The sequence below is a fragment of the Ranitomeya imitator genome, chromosome 4 (assembly GCF_032444005.1).
Source record: "Ranitomeya imitator isolate aRanImi1 chromosome 4, aRanImi1.pri, whole genome shotgun sequence".
NCBI classification, from domain to species: Eukaryota; Metazoa; Chordata; class Amphibia; order Anura; family Dendrobatidae; genus Ranitomeya; species Ranitomeya imitator.
In genome coordinates this window covers 244417927-244439150 of record NC_091285.1, presented here as the reverse complement: position 1 = coordinate 244439150, position 21224 = coordinate 244417927, and the positions used below count along the sequence as shown (strand labels likewise).

Genomic DNA, 21224 nt, shown 5'->3' with positions numbered 1-21224 from the left:
CAGATATGATCATGTGCTATGAACTCCGGCTCATAGCAGTTCAGCAATGACAAGCATGGGGGTCTCCTGCAGTCCCCAGGTTGTCCTAACAACACATCGGTGCCCCGCAATCATGTAGCAGAGGTTGTGATGTCAGGGCCGTATTTGCCACTAGGCACTTGAGGGCATGTGCCTAGGGCGGGGACGATGCGGGGGGCGGCACCTGAGCAAGGTTTTTTTTGTTTTTTTTTAAAGTTCTGGGTCACCTCCCGAACGCCCGCCTGCATATTCATTACATTAATGAGCGGTACCACATGACCGCTCACTCAGGGAGAAGGTGCTGCGCCGGGAGTCGGGACAGAGCCAGAGGGATATCAGCGTGGCCGCGTGGTGTGGGACGGACAGGTGAGTATGAGGGACAGGGGACGGGGGGATGAAGGAGGACGGTAAGCCGAGCCATGCAAGATGGGGGAGGGAGCGGGAGGGTGGAGAGATGAGCCATGTATACGAGGGGGAATATGAACCATGCATACAAGAGGTGGGGGGGAATTATGAGCCATGCATACAGGGGGGAATTATGAGCCATGCATACACAGCAGGGGGGATATGAGCCATGCATACAGGGGGGAATTATGAGCCATGCATACACAGCAGGGGGGATATGAGCCATGCATACAGGGAGGGAATTATGAGCCATGCATACAGGAGGGGGTGGTTGTGGAATATGAGCCATGCATACAGAAGGTGGGGGGGGGGGATTATGAGCCATGCATACAGGAGGGGGGATTATGAGCCATGCATACAGGAGGGGGGTGGAATATGAGCCATGCATACAGGAGGGGGGTGGAATATGAGCCATGCATACAGGAGGGGGGTGGAATATGAGCCATGCATACAGGAGGGGGGTGGAATATGAGCCATGCATACAGGAGGGGGGTGGAATATGAGCCATGCATACAGGAGGTGGGGGGAATTATGAGCCATGCATGCAGGGGGGATTATGAGCCATGCATACAGGAGGGGGGATATGAGCCATCATACAGGAGGGGGGGGAATATGAGCCATGCATACAGGAGAGGTGAATATGAGCCATGCATACAGGAGGAGGGGGGGAATATGAGCCATGCATATGGGATGGGAGGGAGATGAGCCATGCATACAAGATGGGAGGGGGCATTATATAGTATTGAGTATCATGTGTGGCCATTATACAGTATGGAGCATCATGTGGGGTCATTATACAGTCATGGCCAAAAGTATTGACACCCCTGCAATTCTGTCAGATAATACTCAGTTTCTTCCTGAAAATGATTGCAAACACAAATTCTTTGGTATTATTATCTTCATTTAATTTGTCTTAAATGAAAAAACACAAAAGAAAATGAAGCAAAATATTGATCATTTCACACAAAACTCCAAAAATGGGCCAGACAAAAGTATTGGCACCTTCAGCCTAATACTTGGTTGCACAACCTTTAGCCAAAATAACTGCGACCAACCGCTTCCGGTAACCATCAATGAGTTTCTTACTCATGCTCTGCTGGAATTTTAGACCATTCTTCTTTGGCAAACTGCTCCAGGTCCCTGATATTTGAAGGGTGCCTTCTCCAAATTGCCATTTTTAGATCTCTCCACAGGTGTTCCATGGGATTCAGGTCTGGACTCATTGCTGGCCACCATAGAAGTCTCCAGTGCTTTCTCTCAAACCATTTTCTAGTGCTTTTTGAAGTGGATTTTGGGTCATTGTCCTGCAGGAAGACCCATGACCTCTGAGGGAGACCCAGCTTTCTCACACTGGACCCTACATTATGCTGCAAAATTTGTTGGTAGTCTTCAGACTTCATTAAGCCATGCACACGGTCAAGCAGTCCAGTGCCAGAGGCAGCAAAGCAACCCCAAAACATCAGGGAACCTCCGCCATGTTTGACTGTAGGGACCGTGTTCTTTTCTTTGAATGCCTCTTTTTTTTCTCCTGTAAACTCTATGTTAATGCCTTTGCCCAAAAAGCTCTACTTTTGTCTCATCTGACCAGAGAACATTCTTCCAAAACATTTTAGGCTTTTTCAGGTAAGTTTTGGGAAACTCCAGCCTGGCTTTTTTATGTCTCGGGGTAAGAAGTGGGGTCTTCCTGGGTCTCCTACCATACAGTCCCTTTTCATTCAGACGCCAACGGATAGTACGGGTTGACACTGTTGTACCCTTGGACTGCAGGGCAGCCTGAACTTGTTTGGATGTTAGTCGAGGTTCTTTATCCAACATCCGCACAATCTTGCATTGAAATCTCTTGTCAATTTTTCTTTTCCGTCCACATCTAGGGAGGTTAGCCACAGTGCCATGTTCTTTAAACTTCTTGATGACACTGCGCACGGTAGACACAGGAACATTCAGGTCTTTGGAGATGGATTTGTAGCCTTGAGATTGCTCATGCTTCCTCACAATTTGGTTTCTCAAGTCCTCAGACAGTTCTTTGGTCTTCTTTCTTTTCTCCATGCTCAATGTGGTACACACAAGGACACAGGACAGAGGTTGAGTCAACTTTAATCCATGTCAACTGGCTGCAAGTGTGATTTAGTTATTGCCAACGCCTGTTAGGTGCCACAGGTAAGTTACAGGTGCTTTTAATTACACAAATTAGAGAAGCATCACATGATTTTTCGAACAGTGTCAATACTTTTGTCCACCCCCTTTTTTATGTTTGGTGTGGAATTATATCCAATTTGGCTTTAGAACAATTCTTATTGTGTTTTTTTCATTTAAGACAAATTAAATGAAGATAATAATACCAAAGAATTTGTGTTTGCAATCATTTTCAGGAAGAAAATGAGTATTATCTGACAGAATTGCAGGGGTGTCAATACTTTTGGCCATGACTGATGTGAATTCTGCTTTTGGGCTCCCTCCGGTGGTTGTAGGTGGTAATGCAGTTGTCCCAGGGCTGCAGTCATGGTCAGGTGTTTCTGCTGATTGCAATTCTGACTGGGGTATTTAGGTTTGCAGGATTCATTAGTCCTTGCCAGTTGTCAATGGTTCTTGGGAGGTGTTGGACCTCTGTCTGGTTTCTCCTGCTTAGCTGCCAATTCAGCAAAGATAAGTGTCTGTTTTTTTTTTTCTATGGCACACATGCTGTGTGCTGGATTTTTTTATTGTATTTCTTCTCTGTGTGTAGGATTCTCTGGAGTTGCAGATATACGTTCCACGTCTTTAGTTAGATGGAGGAATTTTTTGTATAATCTGCTGTGGATATTTTTGGAAGGGTTTTAATACTGACCACACAGAACTCTGTCCTATCCTTTCCTATTTTAGCTAGAGTGGCCTCTTTTGCTAAATCCTGTTTTCTGCCTACGTTTGTCTTTCCTCTCCTACTCACAGTCAATATTCGTGGGGGGCTGCCTATCCTTTGGGGTTCTGCTCTGAGGCAAGATAGTATTCCTATTTCCATCTATAGGGGTATTTAGTTCTCCGGCTGTTACGAGGTATCTAGGGTTTGTTTGGCACACCTCACGGCTACTTCTAGTTGCGGTGTCAGATCAGGCTTTGCGGTCAGTACAGTTACCACCTACTCCAGTGAATGTTATTCATGCGGCTCCAAGGTCACCGTATCATAACAGTACAACTGGCCAATAATGAGTTAAATGCATCTCAGAAGAAGGGAAGAAAGGTGTTGAGCAATTTTTTTTCTGCAGTCTGCTTTGTCTTCTCTTCCCTCTTTATCTCTGGGTGGCTGAGGAGCCTTGTGCAAGCATGAATGTTCAGGAATTAGCTTCTCGTGTAGACCAGCTTGCTGCTAGGATACAGGGTATTTCTGATTATATTGTTCAAACTCCTGTTTTAGAGCCGAAGATTCCTACTCCTGATTTGTTTTTTGGTGACAGGTCCAAATTTTTGAGTTTTAAAAACAACTGTAAACTGTTTTTTGCTCTGAGACCTCGATCCTCTGGTGATTCCATTCAGCGGGTTAATATTGTCATCTCCCTGCTGCGTGGCGATCCACAGGATTGGGCATTTTCCCTGGAATCTGGGAATCTGGCTTTGCTTAATGTAGACTCCTTTTTTCAGGCTTTAGGATTATTATATTATGAACCTAATTCTGTGGATCAAGCGGAGAAGACCTTGTTGGCCCTTTCTCAGGGTCAAGAGGTGGCAGAATTGTATTGTCAGAAATTTAGAAAATGGTCTGTGTTGACTAAATGGAATGATGATGCTTTGGCGGCAATTTTCAGAAAGGGTCTTTCTGAATCCGTTAAAGATGTTATGGTGGGGTTTCCCACGTCTTTCGATCTGAGTGATTCTATGTCTCTGGCCATTCAGATTGATCGGCGCTTGCGGGAGCGCAGAACTGTGCGGGCTGTGGCGTTGTCCTCAGAGCAGATTGCTGAGCCAATGCAGTGTGATAGGATTCTGTCTAAAACGGAACGACAAGGATTCAGACGTCAGAATAGGTTGTGTTATTATTGCGGCGATGCTTCTCATGTCATTTCTGTCTGCCCTAAGCGGACAAAGAGGATCGCTAGTTCATTTACCATCAGTACTGTACAACCTAAATTTCTGTTATCTGTGTCCTTGATCTGCTCATTGTCATCATTTTCTGTCATGGCGTTTGTGGATTCAGGCGCCGCCTTGAACTTAATGGACTTTGAGTTTGCCAGGCGTTGTGGTTTTCCCTTGCAGCCTTTGCAGAACCCTATTCCTTTAAGGGGCATTGATGCTACACCCTTGGCTAAAAATAAGCCCCAGTTTTGGACACAGGTGACCATGCGCATGGCGCCAGCCCATCAGGAGGATTGTCGATTTCTGGTGTTGCATAATTTGCATGATGCTATGGTGCTGGGTTTTCCGTGGTTGCAGGTACATAATCCTGTGTTGGATTGGAAGTCTATGTCTGTGACTAGTTGGGGTTGTCAGGGGGTTCATAATGATGTTTCTTTGATGTCAATCTCCTATTCTTCCTCTTCTGAAATTCCAGAGTTTTTGTTTGTTTTTCAGGATGTATTCGATGAGCCCAAGTCCAGTTTCCTTCCACCGCACAGGGACTGCGATTGTGCAATTGACTTGATTCCAGGCTGTAAGTTTCCTAAGGGTTGACTTTTCAACCTGTCTGTGCCTGAACTTACCGCCATGTGGAGCTATATTAAGGAGTCTTTGGAGAAAGGGCATATTCGGCCATCTTCTTCACCGTTGGGAGCGGGATTCTTTTTTGTTGCTAAAAAAGATGGCTCCTTGAGACCCTGTATTGATTATCGCCTCTTGAATAAGATCACGGTCAAGTTTCAATACCCTTTACCTTTGCTTACCGATTTATTTGCTAGGATTAAGGGAGCTAGTTGGTTTACGAAAATTGACCTTCGGGGGGCATATAATCTTGTTCGTATTAAGCAGGGTGATGAATGGAAAACTGCTTTTAACACGCCCGAAGGCCATTTTGAATACCTTGTGATGCCATTCGGGCTCACTAATGCTCCATCTGTTTTTCAGTCCTTCATGCATGATATCTTCCGGACTTATATTGATAAGTTCTTGATTGTATATTTGGACGATATTTTGATTTTTTCCGATGATCGGGAGTCTCATGTGGAACAGGTCAGGATGGTATTTCAGATCCTTCATGACAATGCCCTGTTTGTGAAAGGGTCTAAGTGTCTTTGGGGTGCAGAAAGTTTCTTTTTTGGGCTTCATTTTTTCTCCCTCGTCTATAGAGATGGATCCGGTTAAGGTTCAGGCCATTCATGATTGGATTCAGCCCACATCCGTGAAGAGCCTTCAGAAATTTTTGGGTTTTGCAAATTTTTATCTCCGTTTCATTGCTAGTTTTTCCAGCATGGTTAATCCCTTGACCGATTTGACGAAGAAAGGCCCTGATGTGACGAATTGGTCCTCTGCGGCTGTCTCTGCCTTTCAGGAGCTTAAACGTCGTTTTACTTCTGCTCCGGTGTTGCGCCAACCGGATGTTTCTCTTCCGTTTTAGGTTGAGGTTGACGCTTCTGAGATTGGGGCAGGGGCCATTTTGTCCCAGAGGGATCCTGTTGGTTCCTTAATGAAACCGTGTGCCTTCTTTTCCCGTAAGTTTTCGCCTGCTGAACGCAATTATGATGTCGGCAATCGGGAGTTGTTGGCTATGAAGTGGGCGTTTGAGGAGTGGCGACATTGGCTTGAGGGAGCTAAGCATCGTATTGTGGTCTTGACCGATCATAAGAATTTGATTTACGTCGAGTCTGCCAAACTGCTGAATCCTAGACAGGCTCGATGGTCCTTGTTTTTTTTTCCCGTTTTGATTTCGTGGTCTCGTACCTTCCGGGTTCTAAGAACATTAAGGCTGATGCCCTCTCTAGGAGTTTTTTGCCTGATTCTCTTGAGGTCTTGGAACCGGTCGGTATTCTGAAAGAAGGGGTGGTCCTTTCTGCCATTTCCCCTGATTTACGACGGGTTCTTCAGGAATTTCAGGCTGACAGACCTGACCGCTGTCCTGTGGGGAAACTGTTTGTTCCTGACAGATGGACTAGAAGAGTGATTTCTGAGGTTCACTGTTCTGTGTTGGCTGGTCATCCTGGCATTTTTGGTACCAGAGACTTGGTTGGTAGGTCCTTTTGGTGGCCTTCTTTGTCGCGTGATGTGCGTTCTTTTGTGCAGTCCTGTGGGACTTGTGCGCGGGCCAAGCCTTGTTGTTCCCGTGCTAGTGGGTTGCTTTTGCCATTGCCGGTCCCTGAGAGGCCCTGGACGCATATTTCTATGGATTTTATTTCGGATCTTCCGGTTTCCCAGAGGATGTCGGTTATCTGGGTTGTTTGTGACCGGTTCTCTAAGATGGTTCATTTGGTGCCTTTGCCTAAATTGCCTTCCTCTTCGGACTTGGTTCCGTTGTTTTTTCAGCATGTGGTTCGTTTGCATGGTATTCCGGAGAATATTGTGTCCGACAGAGGTTCCCAGTTTGTTTCTTGGTTTTGGTGGGCCTTTTGTGCTAGGCTGGGCATTGATTTGTCTTTTTCTTCTGCGTTTCATCCTCAGATAAATGGTCAGACCGAGCGAACTAATCAGACTTTGGAGACTTATTTGAGATGCTTTGTGTCTGCTGATCAGGATGATTGGGTGGCTTTCTTGCCATTGGCCGAGTTTGCCCTTAATAATCGGGCTAGTTCGGCTACTTTGGTTTCGCCTTTCTTTTGTAATTTTGGTTTTCATCCTCGTTTTTCTTCTGGGCAGGTTGAGCCTTCTGACTGTCCTGGTGTGGATTCTGTGGTGGACAGGTTGCAGCAGATTTGGGCTCATGTGGTAGACAATTTGGTGTTGTCTCAGGAGGAGGCTCAACGTTTTGCTAACCGTCGTCGGTGTGTTGGTTCCCGGCTTCGGGTTGGGGATCTGGTCTGGTTGTCTTCCTGTCATGTTCCTATGAAGGTTTCTTCTCTTAAGTTTAAGCCTCGGTTTATTGGTCCTTACAGGATTTCTGAGATTATTAATCCGGTGTCTTTTCGATTGGCGCTTCCGGCCTCTTTTGCGATCCATAATGTCTTCCATAGATCTTTATTGCGGAAATATGTGGAGCCCGTTGTTCCCTCTGTTGATCCTCCGGCCCCTGTGTTGGTTGGTGGGGAGTTGGAATATGTTGTTGAGAAGATTTTGGATTCCCGTTTTTCGAGGCGAAGGCTTCAGTACCTTGTCAAATGGAAGGGTTATGGCCAAGAGGATAATTCTTGGGTTTTTGCCTCTGATGTCCATGCCGCTGATTTGGTTCGTGCCTTTCATCTGGCTCGTCCTGATCGGCCTGGGGGCTCTGGTGAGGGTTCGGTGACCCCTCCTCAAGGGGGCGTACTGTTGTGAATTCTGCTTTTGGGCTCCCTCCGGTGGTTGTAGGTGGTAATGCAGTTGTCCCAGGGCTGCAGTCATGGTCAGGTGTTTCTGCTGATTGCAATTCTGACTGGGGTATTTAGGTTTGCAGGATTCATTAGTCCTTGCCAGTTGTCAATGGTTCTTGGGAGTTGTTGGACCTCTGTCTGGTTTCTCCTGCTTAGCTGCCAATTCAGCAAAGATAAGTGTCTGTTTTTTTTCTATGGCACACATGCTGTGTGCTGGATTTTTGATTGTATTTCTGCTCTGTGTGTAGGATTCTCTGGAGTTGCAGATATACGTTCCACGTCTTTAGTTAGATGGAGGAATTTTTTGTATAATCTGCTGTGGATATTTTTGGAAGGGTTTTAATACTGACCGCACAGAACTCTGCCTATCCTTTCCTATTTTAGCTAGAGTGGCCTCTTTTGCTAAATCCTGTTTTCTGCCTACGTTTGTCTTTCCTCTCCTACTCACAGTCAATATTCGTGGGGGGCTGCCTATCCTTTGGGGTTCTGCTCTGAGGCAAGATAGTATTCCTATTTCCATCTATAGGGGTATTTAGTTCTCCGGCTGTTACGAGGTGTCTAGGGTTTGTTAGGCACACCCCACGGCTACTTCTAGTTGCGGTGTCAGATCAGGATTTGCGGTCAGTACAGTTACCACCTACTCCAGTGAATGTTATTCATGCGGCTCCAAGGTCACCGGATCATAACACATGACTGTACAGTATGGAGCATCATGTGTGGCCATTATACAGTATGGAGCATCATGTGTGGCCATTATACAGTATGGAGCATCATGTGTGGCTATTATACAGTATTGAGCATCATGTGTGGCCATTATACAGTATAGAGCATCATGTGTGGCCATTATACAGTACTAGATGTTGGCCCGATTCTAACGCATCGGGTATTCTAGAATATGCATGTCCCCGTAGTATATGGACAATGATGATTCCAGAATTCGCGGCAGATTGTGCCCGTCGCTGATTGGTATCAGGTATTCTAGAATATGCATGTCCCCGTAGTATATGGACAATGATGATTCCAGAATTCGCGGCAGATTGTGCCCGTCGCTGATTGGTCGAGGCAACCTTTAGGACATCATCGTCGCCATGGCAACCATTATGACATCTACGTCGATACTGTGCCCATTGCTGATTGGTCGAGGCCTAGCGGCCTCGACCACTCAGACGCGGGATATCTACGTTCTTTATGACATCATCGTCGCTGTGCCCGTCGCTGATTGGTCGAGGCCTGGCGGCCTCGACCAATCAGAGACGTGGGATTTCCAGGACAGACAGACAGACAGACAGACAGACGGAAAAACCCTTAGACAATTATATATATAGACTAGATTGCGGCCCAATTCTAACGCATCGGGTATTCTAGAATATGCATGTCCCTGTAATATATGGACAATGATGATTCCAGAATTCGCGGCAGACTGTGCCCGTCGCTGATTGGTCGAGGCAACCTTTATGACATCATCGTCGCCATGGCAACCATTATGACATCATCGTCGCTGTGCCCGTTGCTGATTGGTCGAGGCCTGGCGGCCTCGACCAATCAGAGACGCGGGATGTCTACGTCCTTTATGACATCATCGTCGCTGTGCCCGTTGCTGATTGGTCGAGGCCTGGCGGCCTCGACCAATCAGACGCGGGATTTCTACGTCCTTTATGACATCATCGTCGCTGTGCCCGTTGCTGATTGGTCGAGGCCTGGCGGCCTCGACCAATCAGAGACGCGCGATTTCTGCGTCGATGCTGTGCCGGTCTCTGATTGGTCGAGGCCTGGCGGCCTCGACCAATCGGAGAGCTGGGATTTCCAGGACAGACAGACAGACAGACAGACGGAAAAACCCTTAGGCAATTATATATATAGATTAAGCATCATGTGTGGCCATTATACAGTATTGTGCATCATGTGTGGCCATTATACAGCATTGAGCATCATGTGTGGCTATTATACAGTATTGAGCATCATGTGTGGCCATTATACAGTGTGGAGCATCATGTGTGGCCATTATACAGTATGGAGCATCATGTGTGGCCATTATACAGTATTGAGCACCATGTGTGGCCATTATACAGTATTGAGCATCATTTGGGGCCATTATACAGTATTGAACATCATGTGGGGTCATTATACAGTATGGAGTACCATGTGTGGCCATTATACTGTATGGAGCATCATGTGTGGCCAATGGCCATTATACAATATTGAGCATCATGTGTGGCCATTATACAGTATGGAGCATCATGTGTGGCCATTATACAGTATAGAGTATCATGTGTGGCCTTTATACAGTATGGAGCATCATGTGTGGCCATTATACAGTATGGAGCATCATGTGTGGCCAATGGCCATTATACAATATTGAGCATCATGTGTGACCATTATACAGTATGGAGCATCATGTGTAGCTATTATACAGTATTGAGCATCATGTGTGGCCGTTATATAGTATTGACCATCATGTGTGGCCATTATACAGTATGGAGCATCATGTGTGGCCATTATACAGTATGGAGCATCATGTGTGGCCATTATACAGTATGGAGCATCATGTGTGGCCATTATACAGTATTGAGCATCATGTGTGGCCATCATACAGTATTGAGCATTATGTGGGGCCATTATACAGTATTGAACATCATGTGGGGTCATTATACAGTATGGAGCATCATGTGTGGCCATTATACAGTATGGAGCAACATGTGTGGCCAATGGCCATTATACAATATGGAGCATCATGTGTGGCCATTATACAGTATAGAGCATCATGTGTGGCCTTTATACAGTATGGAGCATCATGTGTGGCCATTATACAGTATGGAGCATCATGTGTGGCCAATGGCCATTATACAGTATTGAGCATCATGTGTGGCCGTTATATAGTATTGACCATCATGTGCTGCCATTATACAGTATGGAGCATCATGTGTGGCAATTATACAGTATGGAGCATCATGTGTGGCCATTATACAGTATGGAGCACTTTTCACAGTTTGTGAAATGGGTGTGTTCAGAGGCGTGGCGTAAAATTTGCAAACTTTATGTCTCTTTCCTTTCTTCAAAAGTTGGGAGGTATGATACCACATTTGCCAGATCACAGCAAGTGCCACAAATCCCATAGGGAATGAATGAGTCCGAACGCAGTGTTGCCGTAAGTGATCCGTTACACGGCAGATGCAGAAAAACTGCCCGATCTGCTGCAAAAGCAGTGGCGTAACTACCGCGGTCGCAGCGGTTGCCAGTGCGACCAGGCCCGGCAGGTCAGGGGCCCGGGCCCGGCAGGCAGGCTCGGACTGGCAGTGCCTCCCCCCGCTCCAGGGCCTCCCCCCCCTTCCCCGCCGGCGCCGCTGCCTTGAATACTCACCCTGCTCCAGCGATGGTCTCGGCGTCTGCACTGCAGCTCGTTCCTGCTTGAGCGGTCACGTGACACCGCTCATTAAGATCATGAATATGCGCATATTCATGATCTTAATGAACGGTGTCACATGACCGCTCAAGCAGGAAGAAGGTGCTGCGCCGGCGCCGCCGTCTGGAGTCGGGACAGAGCGCGAGGGATGTCGGCACGGCCGTGCAGTGGGAAGACAGGTGAGTATGAGGGACGAGGGACGGGGGGACGGGGGGGGGGGGGGGGCGATGAAGGATGACATAAGCCGGCGCGCCGAGCAGGAGCGGAGAGCTAAGCCTGCATACAGGGGGGAATATGAGCCATGCAGGGGGGAATATGAGCCATGCAGGGGGGGATATGAGCCATGCAGGGGGGAATATGAGCCATGCAGGGGGGAATATGAGCCATGCAGGGGGGAATATGAGCCATGCTTGGGGGAATATGAGCCATGCAGGGGGCAATATGAGCCATGCAGGGGGGAATATGAGCCATGCATACAGGAGGGGTAATATGAGCTATGTATATGGGATAGGAGGGAGATGAGCCATGCATACAGGAGGGGGGTCATTATACAGTATTGAGCATCATGTGTGGCCGTTATACAGTATGGAGCATCATGTGTGGTGGCCGTTATACAGTATTGAGCATCATGTGTGGCCATTATTCTATGGGGGTTACATTGAGTTGTATGGCAGGGCTGCAGGGGGGGGGCCCCATTTGGAAGTTCGCACCGGGGCCCCTAACTTTGTAGTTACGCCACTGTGCAAAAGGCTACTTTCACATCAGCGATTCTTGCCAACGTTTATGCCGATAGTGTCATACTCACCAATGCCAATGGGGGAGGCAGCACTAAAAGTGCCTAGGGCAGCAGAAACTCTAAATACGGCTCTGTGTGATGGGCTTCCAGCACGTACATGTTAAATGCAACTATCAGAGATTGCCCTGATCAAGAAGTTTGATACTTCGAAACGTGATGATGACCAATAAACCCCATCCTTGGATTCCTGTCTCATTACTTTTCCACTAGCAGCACAGATTAATCGGATTTCATTTCAGTCCATCATATAGCCTTATTTTGGCTCTGTTTTGTAAAACAGATCAACCACATTAGTTCTCAACATTAAAATGCAGTTGTAAAACAAAAAAATAAGCTGGGCTTAAGAGGTTGTCTCAAAAAGACATGGAGCATGAAGACCTCAGAGTTGAGCCAAAATTTTACAATTTTTCAAAGCTTTTTTTGCCAATTTCTCCTAGCTCCACCAAAATATGCAAGGCTGTAGCAGGACATGGGTGAGGCAGGGGTGTTACACCACACCTCATCTGATTTTTGATGAGCTGTGGCGTTCCCTATGTCAGAATTCTTTCCAGCACAACTTTTATCAGCACAGTAATTATGCAGCCCAACACCGCTAAAAGCAAAAACCATAACTGGACAGAGATGGAATGATATAAACTATACCGTGTTCCAAATTATTGTGTAAATTCAATTTTTCTCTGATTTTCCTAAATAGTTGATTCAAACGAGTTCAAATGATGAACTGTTTAGAAGGTAAATCAAATTTTATTGTGCAAACCTTCCAATAATAACAGCATTTTTTTTCAAAACTAAAACATCTCAAAATGCACTTTTCCAAATTATTATGCACAATGGAGTTTCCAAATCTTTTATAGTCTGGAAAGGCTATAAAAGTCATTTGTTGAATTTGCAGTATTTATAGGTCACAGAAATTGAAATCAAAAGCTTTTTCAATCAAAAACATCTTAAAGGGAACCTGTCACCTCCAAAATTGAAGGTGAGCTAAGTCCACCAGCATCAGGGGCTTATCTACAGCATTCTGTAATGCTGTAGATAAGCCCCTGATGTGTCCTAAAAGATGAGAAAAAGAGGTTAGATTATACTCACCTAGGGGCGGTCCCGGTCCTGCTCCGGTCCGATGGGTGTCGCGGTCCGGTCCGGCACCTCCTATCTTCATCAGATGATGTCCTCTTCTTGTCTTCATGCTGTGGCTCCGGTGCAGGCATACTTTGCCCTATTGAGGGCAGAGCAAAGTACTACAGTGCGCAGGCGCCAGGCCTCTCTTACCTTTCCCGACGTCTGCGCACTGCAGTACTTTGCTCTGCCCTCAACAGGGCGGACAAAGTACACCTGCGCCGGAGCCGCAGCGTGAAGACAAGAAGAGGATGTCATCGTAAAAAGATGGGAGGCCCCGGATTGGACCACGACGCCCATCGTACCGGGACCGCCCCTGGGCGAGTATAATCTAACCTCTTTTTCTCATCTTTTAGGATACATCGGGGGCTTATCTACAGCATTACAGAATGCTGTAGATAAGCCCCTGATGCTGGTGGGCTTAGCTCACCTTCGATTTTGGGGTAGACAGGTTCCCTTTAAAATGCCAAGTTGCATATTAACATAGGACCCCTTCTTTCATAGCACCTTCACAATTGTTGCATTCATTGAAGCATCCATTGAACATGTGAGTTTTTGGATAGTTTATGCTGGAATTTCTATATAGGATATCAGAATAGCCTACCAGTGCTGGTGTTTTGATATGAATTGCATCCACCTTCATAGATCTTTTGCTTGAGGATACTCCAAAGGTTCTCAATAGGATTGAGGTCAGGAGAGAATGGTGGCCACCCAATGACTTTCTCTTTTTATTCCCACAGCAGCCAATGAGTCAGAGATATTCTTTGCTGCATCAGATGGTGCATTGTTATGCATGAAGATGATTTTGCTATGGTTGGCACGGATCTTTTTTTTGACCATTGCAGAAAGTGGTCAGACAGAAACTCTATACTTTTCTGAGGTTATATTATCACGCTTTCAGCGAACCTAAAGTTGTCTTCCAGCTCTCTCCTCATGATTCCGGCCCAAAACATGACTCACAACTTTTTGCTGACATCGCAGCCTTGTTGGGACATGGTGACCATCCATCAACCATCCACTACTTCATTCATCTAGACTATCCAGTGTTGCACAACACTCATCAGTAAACAAGATTGTTTTAAAATCCGTGTTCATGTATTTCTTTCTTGTGCATTGTTCAGGGGTGGCCGAATGGTTTATGCACAACTGCAAGCCTCTGTAGGATCCTACTGTGATGCTAGTCACTAATCAAGGAAAAGCTGTGAGGCAGGGTAGTCAAACATTTCAAGGTTAGATACCAAGATAGCATGTAGTAAACTAAAGGGGAAAGACAAAGTCAGGTTATGGTCTGAGGTCAGAATACCAGGAAGATAGTGGATCAGAGAAAAGGGGCTAGGCAAATGGAAGGTCACAACGAGGTCCAAGGATAAGCAGCAATAGATCAACAAACAAAGCACAGTAATACAAGGCAAACCATCAAGCAATTGTTACGTCTGGTAGAAATCTGTGATTGACAGCTTAGCTAAGTAGCTGGGTAATCATTTGGAACAGGGAACATCTGAAGGAACTTAGCACCACCCAGTCTCAGATTGGACGGCAGAGCTCTCAATCAAGTTACCAAGGCACGCTGAGCGGAGGAATCTTGACACCTACACCTTGAGGTTTGCAGGACTCCAGAGGCACCAACAGTCCCAAATATCTGTTTGCTGCTTTGCTCTGGTATTTTAGCAGCTGCTCTCTGAATCTGATGAATTTGTCTTGCAGAAACCTTCCTCATATACCTTCATCTGCCCTAACCCATCTGTTTTTATAGCTTGCCCAAGCCGTTGCATTTTTTTACGCTTTTCTACAGCTGATATATCTTTTTTCTTTCCCATATTGCTTGACACTTATGGCTTGCTAAATAACATGGAACATACTTCTTAAAGAAGCACTGCCATCATAGTTTTTATCCTATTTATATTTTGTAATTGCCATATTATATAGCACTGTGGATTTTCAATTGCTCATTTTCCATTTCTGACCATTTATTTCTTCTCTTTTTTCTTCTCTATGTAGAATCAGTCACTTTCCCCTGCATGAGTCATTCCCCCTCTTCAACACCTGACCCACCTGCTCTGCTCCGCCTCCTTGCCAGGGACTTTTGGAGCATGGTGGCATTGCAGCACGGAGGCTCAGTGGTTAGCAATGCTGCCTTGCAGCCCTATAGTCCTGGGTTGTAATCCCATCAAGGACAATATCTCCAAGTAGTTTGTATGTTCTCCCCATATTTGTGTGAGTTTCCTCCAAGTACTACGGTTTCCTTGCAGTGCTGGGGTCCTGAGTTCTAATTCCACCAAAGACAACATCTGCAAGCAGTTTGTTTGTTGTTAATCCCTTCACGACCTTTGATGTACCTGTTTTTGATATGGGTTCCTGCACTGAGCCTGCATATTTTCTGGCACATTCGATCAGCTACTAATAGCCGCAGGTGGAATCACATTCCACCCCCGGCTTTTAATATGTTAAATGTCACTGTCAATCTCCAACAGCAGCATTTAACTTGCGCAAACCCAATGTACGTCGCAAATCCCTGTCCATTGCCACCCCTGTCACACGTTTGTCGAAGATGATGATTTCTACTACACATAGCAAGCAATAGGATGATCGCAGCTTCAAGATCTGCCGGCCAGCACCCTGAAACAATAAGAGATTTTTCCTATTGGTTAATTTTGATCACTGTGATATACCCTTTCACAGTGATCAAAATAAAAAAAAATAGTAAATCAAACCCCCCTTTATCAGACCCTTAGTTTGGTAAAGATAATAAAATAAAAAAATGTATTTATTTCAATTGATCCGTTAGGATTAAGGTTGGGGCTTTGGTTAGGGTTGGGGTTAGTGCTAGGGTTAGGGTTGGTGGTTAATGTTGGGGCTAGAGCTAGTTTTAGGGTTGGGCTAGGGTTGGGGCTAGGGTTAGAACAAGGCTTAGGGTTGGGCTAGGGTTAGGGTTGGGGCTAGGGTCAGAGTTGTGGGTTACAGCTAGGGTTGAGGTTAGGGTTAGGCTAGGGATAGGGTTAAGACTAGAGTTAGGGTTGGGGCTAGGGATGGGGTTACTGTTGTGTTGGGGTTGAGGTTAGAGTTGTATTGGGGTTAGGGTTGTGTTGAGGTTAGGTTTATGGTGTTGGGGTTTCGGTGGTGTTGGGGTTAGGGTTGTGGTTAGGGTTGGGATTAGGCTTAGGGGTGTGTTGGGGTTAGGGCTGTGTAAGGGTTGGAGTTAGAATTGGGAGGTTTCCACTATTTAGGTACATCAGGGGGTGTCCAAATGTGACATGGCGCCCGCCATTGATTCCAGCTATTCTTGCATTCAGAAACTCAAACGGTGCTCCCTCCCTTCTGAGCCATGCCATGCGCCCAAACATTAGCTTTCCCCCTACATACGGGGTATCGGCTTTCTCAGGAGAAATTGCACAACAAATTTTGTGGTCCATTTTTTCCTGATACCCTTGTGAAAATAAAAAAGTTTGGTTCCAAACTCGATTTTTTTTGTGAAAAAAGAAAAAGGTTCATTTTTTTCCTTCCACATTGCTTTAGTTCTCCTTAATCACCTGAAGGGTTAATACACTTCTTGAATGTGGTTTTGCATACCTTAAAGGCTGCAGTTTTTAGAATGGGGTCACTTTTGGATATTTTCTGTTATATTGACCCCCCACTTCAAATGGGAGGTGGTCCCTAAAAATAATGGTTTTGGAAATTTTGTTGTAAAAATGATAAATCTCTGGTCAACTTATAACGTCCTAAAAAAAATTATGTTTCCAAAATTGTGCTGATGTAAAGTAGACATGTGGTACATGTTATTTATTAACTATATTGTGCAATATGACTCTGATTTAAGGGCACAAAAATTAAAAGTATGAAATTTGCAACATTTGATACATTTCCATTTTTTCATAAATAAACGCAAATCATATTGAAGAAATTTTACCATGAACATGAAGTACAATATGTAACGAAAAACATTCTCAGAATCAGTTGGATCCGTTGAAGTGTTCCAGAGTTATAACCTCATAAATTGACAGTGGTCAGAATTGTAAAAATTGGCTTGGTCATTAAGTACAAAATTGTCGTGGTCACGAAGGGTTTAAAGGCTATCATAGTGCAGAGCACCACATGATGGAACGGAGGTCCTCTTTAGAGATGAGTCCCACTTTTGTCTGGAATGCAACGATAGCTGGAGATGGTCTTAACCAAATGGCAACGCCATGAAGAGACCTTCATGAGGAAACGTCACATTGGTCCTGCTCCCAAGATTATGGTTTGGGGAGGCATACTGTATGGTAGCCAAACTCCTCTAGTCTTCATTCCTTGTACATTAACTGCTTGGCATTATATTGATTTGAAGGTGGAACCAGTGGTACTATCATTTCTCTAAAGTATCCCAGGAGCGATTTTTCAACACGACAACGCCAGGTCGCTGGTTTCTTTTGCTATTGTGAGCCGCCCGCATGGCCTAAACATGCTACTATGATTTACTTGTCTCCAATCAAGCACATCTGAGTCTGTCATTGTTCCCCAATTGCAAAGGTTGCTGCCAGCATCAGATCTTCAAGATTTGCATGTCCACCTGCCCACCACGTGGCAGAACATTCCTCAGACGACCGTTAGTAACCTTATTGATTGCATGACGATGTATAATTGCTTATATTTCTGCTGATGACGGATGACGCTCATACTCCATACCGAATTAATCGAATGTTTCAAAACCTTTTTTTCCATTTTTTTTTTAATTACTTGCATGCTTTTACACACATATCACTAATTTAATTAAACTGTACTAATACTAACAGCAATGCTCTGGTGAGGAGACCAAGGCATTATGGTTTAAACTTGGGAAAATCATAAAAATAAATGAGTTCCACACACTTCTGTATGTGCTTTTTTCGCTAAAAATGCAGCAAAACCTGATATTTGCATTGTTGGAGCTTTTTTGCACTTACTAATTCGTTTCTATGGGGGATAATGCTGAAAGAAGTGACATGCTGCAGTTTTCAAATACGTTTTCCATTTTAGTCAAGAAAAAAAACTGTGTGCGTGAGATTTTTGAAATCTCAAAGCTTTTGCTGGTAAAACACAGCTTAAAATTTGCACAAAAAAAGCAGCAAAAACGCAACGTGCGAACATGGCCTAAATCAGTATAATAAATAAGTAAATAAACTCTGTATATTTCCATGTTCCTGTCACTTTTATGTCTTGGCTTGCTTATTGAGGTGTTTATTTTACTGTCTTTTTTTTCAGTGTTATATTCACTAGACAAAAATAGTAGTCCACAACTGTCCTCTGGAAAAGTTTTTTTTTCTGCCGGTGCATTGCAGGCACACCGCCCAGGTCCCCCCGACCTGTCAGAAGAAGAGTTTTTCTCTGTGGGCTCTATTGAAAGCATGCCAATCCCTCCGTCGCACCTTTCACTGGTTATAGCGTCCTATGACAAGACTATTGGTAAGGCATTTATCTTTTGACTGATAATTAGCCGCAGTCTTAGATCAATGAATCTGTGGGTTGGGGATTAATGCCTTCAACATCCAATAAGTATTGAAAAACTGGACAGCGACAGCAACATATTCCCAAATATATCAAGTTAATTTAATCACCGTGATGAAGATGTGCAGGAGGGGTATCAACACATCCTGTTACCGGCGGGAAAGATTAGTATGCATGCGGGCTTATAGAGGTACCTCTCATTAAATCCGTCATCTCATCATTGGCAAATCGTTCTGATTCGCACCCAGAGCTGTACTTTATAAGCCCAGACACTGCGGCCTGTCATAGTGTGCCATGCACTTGCCAATACATCATTTATCTTACGCTGACATATCCATTTATTTGCAAATTTATTTCAAAGCAGACACAATGGTAGGTTAACATAATAATGAAAGGTCCTATCGAAAAATGTATAGTGGGATAACAAGCAGACCAAAGTTTAATTTGTCATTTTACGTAACATGCATATTGACGAAAATCTGCATATGCAATTAGGCACGGGGATATACAGCTGTTCGTATATTTTTTTTTTAATTTTGCAAAACTAGTATGATTTATGACTCTGCTTTGCCTACTAAATTCCTGCAGAACAGCCCAAACATGGTCTTTAATACAAGCTATATGCACAAAGCCTTTACTAAAGGGGTCTTCCACTTCTGGCCTGTGTTGGTCAGCAACAATTCCCTGCCGCTGCTGTGGTCTCTTTGTACTGGCAGCAGCGGCGATGTAACTACTACAGCACATGTAAAGGCTGCAGCCGGTCACTGAGCTCAGTGACTTTGCCAATGCAGGCGGCACAAGTTGTTAAGTTCACTGATTGTCTGCAGTGGTAATGTGTGCTATGATGTGACTGCTACAGGAATTGCATGGAGATTGAAGCAGTGGCGGAGAGCAGGGTCTGGGGAGAGGGATTAGTCAATATAGGCCAGAAGTCTGTAAGTGGAAAACCCCTTTGAGAAAAAGTCCAAAACATACTGAATGTAAATATTTGCACTGAAAAATATAGTCATCTTTCTTTTTCAATACAATTGGGCTTTGAAGTTTCCTGACTTGTATTGACTAAATATATCCCAAAAGGATACCCCACTGGTGTTTATATGACCATTTAAAGGGAATCTGTCAGCAGGTTTTTGCTATGTAATCTAAAGACAGCAGGAGATAGAGGCTGAAACACAGAATTCAGGAAAGTGTCACTTGTCAAAGTGCATGCTGTTGTTCACTAACTGTGAAGGATTTATCACTAAGAGATTAACATTGCCGGACTAGTCAGGCAACTAACTACCTCACTGTCCATGGACTTTGTATATAGAGAGCCTGCTGTGGGCGGGGCTAGCTTTCTCAGCTCTGCTTCATTCTAACTCTAAAAGCTCTGATTGTGCCAGAATGGCTGCACCCAGTAATCTATGTGATACATCGTTGGATTCAGCTTCTCTTTCCCTACATCAGGCTACTCGCAGATGAGGTAGCAAAACCTGATGACAGATTCCCATTAAGTCTATAAGAACAGCAGTATATACTCATTAAGGATTTTCCTGACATATTCACCCACAGCACATCACAGACATGGTATGAAATCAGCCTTTAAGGGGTACTCCAACAAGAAGAAATTATTACCCATCCATATGGTAACGCTTTAATCGGGTGTCTCCAGGTGTCCCACAGTGATGAAAGGAGCAACATTGGACATGTTAAATGGCTAAGCCAATGGGGAACAGAAGTTCGCTATTCTAGGGATTTGGGGGGGTCTCAGGGTATAGGTAATAACCTTTGTCTTACTGGAATACCTTTAATTTTGTTTATTAGTGTTATTTTGTTTTCATTGAGATTATCCCCACCTGTCCATTTCTCAGTAACTGTAATGCATTGTGACACTATGTGCATGCTGAGTTTTTGGAGGAAATTTTTGGATCAAGTTTGCTAAAAAGCTTAAAAAATCACTTAAAAGACTGTTTTTATTCATTTCTATTGTAAAAGACTTGTTGCACAGTCTTTTCAGCTTTTTTATTCACCCTACAGGTGGGAGAAAACAAAATGTCACCTCTTTGAGGTATCTTTTGATGGAAAACGCTTCCAAGTAAGCGCTGTCCAATCAAAAGGATGCAAAAAAGTTTCAGAAAATGAGTTCTGCCCAAGCGAACTTTGCAAGCCTCTTATGTATGTTCACAATACTTTAGAAAGCTTAAGATTTAGTTATAACTATATAGTTAAGAAGGAATCAAATGAAGAAGTGAAGAGGTGGCACTCTGTTATCTGGTAAAAAATCGTATTTATTTAGTTCATTAAAATTAAAAATGTGGATGCGGAGGAGTTGGTTCTGTGGTGGACGATGGCCGTTTCTCGTACCTAGACCCGTTGAAGTGTAAGGAGTCCGCGAAACGGACGTTGTCCACCACAGAACTGACTCCTTAGCATCCACATTTTTTTAATCTTAATGAACAAAATAAATATGATTTTTTTACCGGATAGCAGAGTACCACCTCTTCACTTCTTCGTTTGGGTCCTTCATGACGTTGCAACATGCTGCCAGCCTCCCGTGGATCTACTAAGGTATGAATGCTGTGGTGCCGGTGTCTCTATATTTGCATTACTATACAGTTACATGTAGTGACAATATTATCAGAAACTAATAGTATGC

At 44.5% G+C, this 21224-nt stretch overlaps 1 protein-coding gene across 6 annotated transcripts in view; it reads left to right on the top strand.

Moving 5' to 3' along the window:
* Nucleotides 1-21224, top strand: part of CFAP54 (cilia and flagella associated protein 54) — a 752512-nt gene that overhangs the window by 512466 nt on the left and 218822 nt on the right. For all 6 annotated transcript variants that reach the window (XM_069764454.1, XM_069764457.1, XM_069764455.1 and 3 more), the window contains one exon: nucleotides 18347-18547. In XM_069764454.1, the coding sequence (XP_069620555.1) occupies nucleotides 18347-18547 (201 nt within the window). The remainder of the gene's footprint in view (nucleotides 1-18346; nucleotides 18548-21224) is intronic.